The sequence below is a fragment of the Diadema antillarum genome, unplaced genomic scaffold, assembly GCF_040938485.1.
Source record: "Diadema antillarum isolate AM-2024a unplaced genomic scaffold, OU_Dant_1.0 scf00000153, whole genome shotgun sequence".
NCBI classification, from domain to species: Eukaryota; Metazoa; Echinodermata; class Echinoidea; order Diadematoida; family Diadematidae; genus Diadema; species Diadema antillarum.
Window position 1 is genome coordinate 386,596 of NW_027271042.1, and position 9,858 is coordinate 396,453.

The 9,858-nt window shown below is 41.4% G+C and overlaps 1 protein-coding gene across 1 annotated transcript in view; it reads right to left on the reverse strand.

The window, feature by feature from the left end:
* Positions 1-9,145, reverse strand: part of LOC139721978 (uncharacterized) — a 35,063-nt gene extending 25,918 nt beyond the window's left edge. Inside the window, exons 1-4 of the mRNA XM_071633297.1 lie at positions 9,045-9,145; positions 4,199-4,464; positions 3,592-3,694; positions 543-648 (exon numbers count right to left, since the gene is read on the reverse strand). Of these exons, the coding sequence (XP_071489398.1) occupies positions 543-648; positions 3,592-3,694; positions 4,199-4,441 (452 nt within the window). The 5' untranslated portion in view covers positions 4,442-4,464; positions 9,045-9,145. The remainder of the gene's footprint in view (positions 1-542; positions 649-3,591; positions 3,695-4,198; positions 4,465-9,044) is intronic.
* Positions 9,146-9,858: the final 713 nt, after the last annotated feature.

Here is a 9,858-nt window from a genome sequence, read left to right on the forward strand (position 1 = left end):
TATCATTCACATTGTTCTTTCTAACAATTGCCGAGTACAGACCAATAACATCTCCAGGACCCCATTTTAATATTTATTGCAGCTTTCTCAAAGGCCCTCACACTGGTGTCATTGCTGCATGTGATATCTACTCACGGGGCACACAAAAGCACCACTGCAACAGACTAACTCACCTAGTTGCTTCGACTTGACCATCGATAGCGAGATTCGCCCACAAGCGGTCAATGACGAGGAGTGTGCCGATTTCATTTCACAGACTAAACTTGAAGGAAGGAATGGAAGTAAATACTTAATCCTGACCTAATCACAATGCAACAATATCAGTCCCGAATGTTGCAATGTCATGCTGAGAGAGCGATCTCACAATTGTTCCAAGGTTGTGTTTGTTTGGGTTTTAAGCTACCATTATTCTCCACTGCACTAAAATTAGACAGTCCATTTTTTGAAGAATTCTTTGTACTTGAACTTTAGATCTCCTCACCACGAAAAGCAATGTGTGGCTATAGCAATGTAAAGTTTTAAAATGGTTTCCAATGGCTTACCTCTCATCCCAACTAATGGTTCTTTGAAACTCTCTCCTGCCAGGGAACCCTATCGTCTCGTCCTCGTAACCACTCCCACTCCGTTGGTAGTCACCACGACCGCGACCTGGAAAAACAGAAAAGATGTAGCATCATTGCTAATTCTTTTACAGAAAAATTTACTAAGATAAAACATTTGACTGCTTTTGAGTCTGGTAGCTATTGTACCCTCCCTCTGTCAGAACTCTTACTTCAGAGGAAATAAGAGTCATTCTAATGACACAAGTAACCTTATTCTCGAGCAGTTATGGTTAATTTGGAAAATGAAACTCTTTGGTTGGGATTCTACACAACTGACGCTCAGATCAGGGCCCTGTTTTATCAAGCGAGAGCTACAATTGATTGTGATATCAAAGATTACTCTGACCCACTCATAATCAATTATAACTTTCAATCAACTACAGGTTTCCGTTTTATGAAGAGACTTATGCTTGATTTCAACTTATAATTAATTGTCTAACTTTTGATCAATTTCATCGAAATTACAATTACTGGATGAACCTAGTTTTTGGCACTGTCTGCTCAAACAACAATTCACTACAAAACAAAACAATGACTGCTTACTTCAACTTAAATTGGGCATGGCTGTGCTAGCCACTTATTGGTACTTGTAGAAGCCGCGCTGCTGCAACATAAAAACACATTCACTATTCAGCATGTAAACGCACCGCCAAGGCAATGACAAACGTTACATTGAAGGAACCCCTACATATAATGTCTGCCCGGTCAAATTTACATAATCTGACATAAAAGATTTATGCAGTGTGACCGAAGGTGAAAGTTGTGCATGCATTGTTTCAAGTTTTATGTGTTAGGGTTTCCGGAACTGGAGGGTATTTGTGGTGTCTTGACATTGTTTTTTGAAACCTGCGGCTGATCAGATTATTACATGCAGACCAAACAAAACTCATTCATGTGACGTTTTCCTCACATGCTCAATGCGCACACACGTTGATCCAGTGCTCGCTTGCTTGACTTGACTTGACCCTTGCTGGCTTGATGGGCTGGCCGGGGCGCCAGGCGCGCAAAGTGATCACTTTACTGCAGTGTTGATCGCTTCAGTAGTAACGGCAAAAACATGAAAGGCAGTGTATACAGCCACATCACGCACTGCCATCACAAAGAAGATAACCTAATTTTCGTAACATTTTCGACAACCGTATTCTACAGAGGTTTTCACTTCACTTTTCCTCATCTTAGGGTAAGTTACAGTTTTACTGGCAGTCAATCAGGGAGCTTTAATTAGTACCGGGAAGTGATAGAGAAGGAGTGGAATCTCTAATCTCAAATTTATGCATACAGTGTAGGTTCCATAGCATGAAAACTGAATGCTTAGCATTTCACTGGCTTTGATGTTCCATGCTCCAAGCCGCTCTTCTGTAGAGTTTTGATAATGGTGACCAAATGAGAGGTTGTTGATTTTAACCATTTGAAGCTGTATTTCAGAGGAAACGTTGAAATCCTGTGTGGAACTTTTTGATTATATGTTACGGAACAAATCCTTTCAGTTTTTTCTTCAAATCTTCTTGTTATCAATATCCCAGGACTAAAAAAAGCAACATCAGTATCGCACAAAAACTTAGCATTTGATGCATCACGCGTTACCCCGGGGTACCGTAGTAGCCCGGGTTACCGCATTGTGTAGCGCTACCTCACATCCACTCAAGGACAGCCGCAGAGAAATGCATGCACTGTGTGTGCGTGTACATAGTCACTCCCATGCTACTGCATGTTATATGATGCATGCATGGCACGCTGTGCTAGCATTAGCGTGTGCTTCAGTGCACTGCAGTGTAGTGGCTAGCGCCGCTAGCTCCAGCACCAAAATAATTTCCACTTTTTGGCAACCCAGGGTACAACCTTTTTAAAAAAAATAATAATTCAACAGAATGGCTGATTTTCATTTGGTACCCCAGGATACCATTTATGTCATCATTTAAGAATCTTACATGCATTTGTGCAGGATTTTAATTGCCAGGTTTACTACCTGAATGTGAAATCTTTCAGATAAAATAATTGGCTAATGCGCATATCCGCATGATCTTAGCATTTTACAGTTGAAGAAGTACAAGTTTTTTTTCTGTTTTTTGTTCACATGTCCTGTTCTATAGACACTAATAACTGCTGCCAAAAATACTAAATAGGAGAGCAAAGTGCTGCTTGCTCGAGGGATGATGCATACTTAAAACGAAATGTCTTTTGTTTCATCTCCTTCTCTAACACCTCCCTGATTGGTAGCATGCGGCGCTGTGAAAAGAGCACAAATTCTTCCCTGAAGCCGTCAATATTAAATATCAACGCCTAGGCCTGAAGCATAGTTTTTTTTTTTAAAGTAATGCTAGAATTTACGCATATTGAGTTTGCAAACTGCGCACATTGGACCTACCATAGGCACTAATATGCTGCTGTACTGTTCACACACAGTAATCACGATGCAAGGAACAGAGACTAAAAAATCAATTGTAAGTTTTGATAAACAGGGCTCATCTCCGCCTTCCAGCGTTCTGATCCCCACCTCCCTTTCCTCCCAAACTGGTGAAGAAGGTAAAAGCAACAGTCTATGCGCCGGGAGGGGGGGGGGGGGGGGGTGGGGAATGGATCTTCTGAAATACTATGTTGTAAGAAAAACATAACTGCAGCTACAGCTTCCAAGTATAATTCAAGTTCAATCATTTCAACTTGACACCAGTGCTCTGCAACACCACTTACCCTGGCATCTCTCAGACTGCAACTGAAAGATCAAGGGGGGGGGGGGGGGGGGGGGGGGTCTTAAAAGACATCTTTGGGACTCATTTTGTCTGCAGATAATAAAACAATAAGAAGAAATCTACTTTCCCCAATCCTGCACTTACTGGTAATAAAATCTATACCAAAAGTGTGGGTTTTTTTATGGGACACAAAATATGAAAATTGGCGCACATCAGCTTTAACATGCTCTTTTTCTGATTTCTATCATTGAAAATATGAGGAAATTGAGAGTTGGGAACATGGCGGACTGTTGAAGACTTACCTCTACCTCTGCCTGTCCCCCTCCCCCTAGCAGGAGGGGGAGCCCCTCCCCTGCCTCGTAGTCTCATCACCACAGCACTATTCACACACTGGGACAGGTAACGCTGTACGTGGTGAAACACAATACAACATATTTCAGTTCCGTGACACTAGCAGTGAAAATGGAAACAGCAGCGACCTGCAAAAAATGGGTACTGGTGCCTGGCAATGCTATGGGAATAATAATGACAGTGCCCACTGGATGAACGGTGCTAACACTGAAGTAGTTACCAGAAGTAAAGGAGACCAAATCATTCATATCATTATTACTGCTATCATTATGCTACTATCGGATGTCAAAACACATTGTATGAGCTGAAGGTGGCTTTGGTCTGTAACTTGGAAATTAGAGATAATCGCACACATATTTTTCCACTAAAATTTGTGTATTTTCAATGATTTTCCATCATATGCCATCCATCCCACTTCTCAGCAAACTTTACTTACTTGTATCTGGGTTTAAATAATAGGTAAGAAGAAAAAGTTTGTGCTTTGGCATCTTTCTCTCAACACAAACAAATAACTTAACAAGTCCTTGCCATCTGTACAGAGAGGACACTAAGAAGTACCTGCTCGTCTTCGTTGAGAGGCGTGAGCGTCATTGGTGTCCGACACTCTTTCAGCAGTATCGACGGAAACTCCTCCAACTCTGGTGGAATGCTGTCTGACTTTCGGAACAGCGCCAGCATCTCCTCGCGCCCGTAGCGATGCTCTGCCAGCTTGAACTGAGGGGACGGCGGCGGCGACGTCACACCCGTACCGCCGGAGAGGGCACGCAGCCACTCTGGACCAAAGTTGAGCATCTCAGACATTTTGTTGGTTGGAGAGTACGTGTCTGAGTGAGCAAGGAGACAAAAAATAGGCATAAAATTGGTATAAAAGGTGTTTTTACATGACATGGTTCGGCAACAGGATGATAAGGGAGAAGAAGACCACTGGCATCAAGTACAATATGACACACCCATGAACATAAGCAGTGTAAATGGAGACTACTGTATATACTTTGTATTTGGTAACTTGGGACTTGTATGAAAATTTCACACATGACTGATTTCTGGATTGAGAACCATGTCAATGGAATGAGACAGAACTTTGTATTATCACTTTATAAGATAAAAGCTTGTGATTATCCACCTTACATACGATACACATGTACCAGGGCATGATGCCACTAAAAACTGATGACAGGCCCCCAAATTTCCAAAAAGGCTACTAGTATCTTATAGTAGTCTGAGCCCTGTATACAACTTTTGAGTCACAGGAGTTGATTTTTTTTTTAGTTATTCTTGCAAATACATTTTTGTATCAGACAGCTTGTAAACTTCTCAAAAATTGAACTACTGTGAAATGTAGCATGCTGTGAAAGGCTTACACGGCTGCTGCAAACCTTTCATGTCTGACTCTCTCTCTGAAAGTTGCATTACTCAAATTTCACACAAGCACACACCATAAATGTGGAGGTTATCTTTTTTTGTTCCTAAATGGCTTTGGTACTGGTAATATTGAATCAAGTCAAAGTGGCTTGGCAATTGTAAGCAATGTGATATGTGTCATTGAGCTGCAGATTTGTCCTACATCAAGGGTGTTTGGGGTGTTGAAGTAGTTTTTAAAATTCCATAGAGAGTGGATAATGAACTAAATTAAATGAAAAAGAATTACATCATGAACATATTTCTTAAATTTCATATTAAAGTGTTGTTTCTATCTTGAGAAAATTACCTTTCAAATCAAGGTCATACGACCCATCTTTTCACCGATTATGAGTGAAACAATGACTGACTCATGTTTGCAAACAACGCTGATAAAGCTGCTTAGCGTGAAGACCCCTAATCAGGGTCTAGTGAGCATACAGTGTTTGGAAAATATGCGTAACAAGTATCTCTACCAGCACAGAAGCCACGCCCCCTTTGTGTCATCATACTCCCTTGTGCTGTGCTGCTAACTTGAACTCATTGTTCAAGAGGCAGTTCCATGTACCTGGTACTATAAAGTGGAAATGTTCACGGTGTTGAAATTTTCGCATATTTTGCACAACCAAAAAATAGCACGCGAAATATTTTTGCTCGCCATATGTTCCCGTAGTTGATGTCTTGATTGCCCAAAATCAAAAACACACGAAACTCATCTTACCTGGCTGAAATAAATGCGAAAATATCCACTTTTACAGTACTGTATTCGCTGTTTTTTCCGCGAATGACGAGGTCATAGACATTTTCGCGAGATGTTGTTTTTGCGATTTGACCCCGACACTTACCTTAATGCACTATTAACAAAGCGCATGAATACATTTTCATGTGTTGTTAAATTCGCGATCCACATGTGTTACGCGAAATTCACGAAAATTAAACCCTTGCTAAAATAACAGCTTATCAGTACTTCTTTCTCTTCTGTTTACATTCGCAGTACCACATGCATTCATGCCATGCTCGCTTGATTGCAAGTTTTACCACCACTATTACCCCAGCATTAGCAAGCATGAGAATGGTACATGTATACCAGTAGTGAGCATGCATCGTCAGGCAGAGAGCACGCTGCATGCATGAAGATGTAGCAGTGGATCACTGAGCAGCAGCTCACGAAAGGTTTTACAGCCTTTGAATTGATGCTGCATTACCAGCATTTGTGCAAGCACAAATATTGCCAAAGCGTCTTTGAAAATATTTTGAAAGTAAAACATGCCCCTTTTTGTCAACTGGAAGTTTTGGACACGTAATTACCACAGATGTGTGACTTGCATTGAAGACACACCCAAAAAATTTGCTGCATCACAAAAACAATGGTATGAGGCATGAAAACATCTCAAGGTAGGCAGGTGCCATCACACACCTTCATACAGCTACAAGCTTGTAACTACTGTACATGTAAACATGTTGTTTAGATGGACAGTCACAACTGTTGGGGGGCAAAAATGAGCTTGCCAAATCACGCAATGAACCAACATTTTGTATATTTCTTTGATTCTCTAACGTAACCCTCTCAGTTTTGTGCAGTCTGCAACTACCAGATTTCATATTTTTAGTTTTCACATACATCGTAACTCTAAATACAAACTACAAGTATCTTTACTATTTTGCTCCTAACAGTAGGACATCTTATGGCATGTCTGACATCTGCAGTAAAGTGGTTGCTCAATAACTGAATAAGATGAATGTATGTTGAATATATTAAACTATTTTATCTCAATGTTGATTTTATTTAATACCGGTACATCATGAAATTTTACAAAATCCCAAAATATTATCACCTTGATAATCCACCAGAATCGTTCCAGCCTCTCCAAAATACGGACAAGCACTATGCGCGTTCAGTGTCAATGCGCGTACAAGGCCGCTGAAAAATGCGGCGCGCCATACCTTGTCGGCGTAAGGTTGCATTGAGGATGTTGAGGCCCCTGTCGGTGTCCGAATTCTGGCGAGTCGGGACTTGAATTCGACCCTTGTACATTTAATCACTGCATCGGCATGTACAGAGATTCTGTTTTTCTCTTGAGTTGTGTTTTGAAAGATACCATCACACTCTCAGCTTGCGATAAGCAAAAAATCTTGCAAGAGAACGGCGTAATTTCTCAATTTTTAGCACTTTCTTGGTGATCCTGATTCGTAACATGGGACTGAAAAGTTGCGCCGATTCTGCATTTTTGATGGCAAAATTCAGGATTATAGATGGATTTTTGGAGGTGACTATCGCACTTTCCTGCTGTAAATCAAAATGACTGTGCCAGTATGTGAAATGATGCGATTTGTTTATGCATGTGTTGTGACAGCAGAATTTGCTGGCTTGTGATAAAAGATAGGTGTCCAGATTCTGGAGGCCAGCCAAAAACTGGGGGTCTCACTCTATTTCCGGTTTTGGGCTTCTAGAAAATCGTACCAAAGATCCTACATAGTGTAGGATCTTTGATTGTACATCCAAAATACGCAGAACTCGTCATGCGTTGCGATTAATTTATTGAAAGAAATATTCCTAAGATCGGTAAACGAAGGGTTGGCTGGGCATAACTCCCCGTACGCTGCCACGAATTGACAGCTTCACATTCGGGTCCACATCCGGTGCGGCTGGGCGATGATCGCGAACCAGCCCAGATCCATCGCCGCTCGGATGGAGCATTTCTCTCCCTTCGTGCTTTATCTTGTCCGAAATTGTTCCAATAAAAATATTTTGGTGGGGCATTTTCAGTGCCATCTGCTAAAACTGCTCCTTTCTGGAAATGTCTTGAACAAATATGCGAGTTTGACTTCAGGTCGACATGGTCTTTCCTGCGAAGCAGATTTTTCCACGCTCTCCGCTGAACTTTGTTGAGGAACTTCACCCGCATCACGTCCTTCATTGGCATCATCGGCCAAGGCTTGGGCCGCATCACAGAAGAATCCCATTTATCAAATGTAAAATTACAGGTTAGAAAATAACTTTTATTTGCGAGATTATAAGAAAGAATTTGATACAATCTATGAATATAAGTACTTTGGCATTCAATGTGAATAAAAGCGTACCGGTACATTTACACATCGCGCATTCTTTCCTGGAAGTTTGACGTTACATCCCAAACATTTGAGCTCCACATGCGTTCAGATTTGGAGATCTGTATTGTAGAGAATTGTAGATCAACCGTCTAACAGTGAGTAACACTTGTGCTGCTCAATAAATTCTTCACTCAGCAATTCACATAAAGAGAAACATCTTTTCCTTTCTTTTTTTTTAAACCACACCTACTGTACTGTAGATCCTACTTGTGCTTGGTAGTTGGAATTTGGATAGGGCCTACCACACTTGAGTGTAAATCTTAGAAGGCAAAGCAACATCAACATCTCGATTTAGGCTCACAGCCATGTGGTTCGAAGGTCTAATGCGTTAAATACTTTTGCAATATGGACCTTTTTCCATATAACAGATATCAGTGCATTGCTAGACTTCCTACATGAAAATGATGAATCATGACATAAGTATAACCGCGCTAACCGTTTATTTAGCTTGACTTGCAATAAATTTGTATCCCAATTTTTGCTCTTTAATAACTTAAAATTGTTGAACAGACCAGCACGGCTGAAAACCACAATAACTATCTCCACCTTGTGCAATTGAGGCTATTAAAACACGCAACCAGCCTTCTGCGGGAGGCACACGCATGCAATGTGTGTGCCCTTCGACGGGCCCAAAGCCCAACCTCCCATTTTCCCTCCTCCAGCACTCAGCACCGAGTGTAATGCGGTGCAAGCATGCATGTGCGAGGACAAGTGAGCAGAAATTTGGCACAGTAACTGTGTACGGGTGCATGTGAATACACACAGATGCATAAACGTTGCAGTTTGGAACTTCGAGTTTGTACATTGTGAGGCTAAAATAACCACCACAACATGAAAATTGCAGTAATTTAGGTCATCCACTAGTTACAAGAGGATTCCATCTATCATATCTTACGTTTGAATACTTGAGAGAATCACCAACGGCCTCAGGAACCGCACAGACGACAGATCTACGCCAAGATTTTGCAGTCGAGATTCGCCAACTTTCAAGATGGCTACACCACCACACAGTATTATGCTAATGTTGTGTCACGTGACTCCTATCCGGTGTGTGCCACTGATATGTTTATGTGTGTATAGCATTGCGGGACTTCGGGTATCCCGCAAGCGCGATGGTGTCTGCGCCTGCGGTGTTATCTTCATGAGAAAGTTGGAGAGAAGGATAGAATGACAGAAATGGAAGATCAAGCAGTGGAAAGTCAGGAAGTATTGCATAGTCATTTCGCACTGTACAAAACAAGTTGCGGGGTGCAACACCGATTAATACACAAGTATTTTCGCTATTATCTGTAATAGAACCGAAACATACCAGTGCCCCCCAGTGCCCCCGACCTTTAAATTTTCATTGCACGAAATAAAGGTTCCTCACTTCTTGTTGAGACCTACTTTGGACATGCATGTAAACATGTGGAATATAACATTAATATCAACATCTAACTGTGGCCTATCATAATATTAAAAATACACAGTCATTTTTATAGAAGAACTTAATCGAAGCAAAGGATAAATAGGTATATTTTAGCCACTCAAAAGACCGGGGGCCGAAACGAAACGCGGGGGGGGGGGGGGGGGGGGGCGGAGGAGGGTGGGTGGATGGGGTGACCTGAACCACCCCCCCTCCCCCCACCCACATATACACTTTAACTATCAAGAAAAAACGAGAAAAAAAAACTTTGGAAAAACAAAATCACACACATAAGACAATCCAT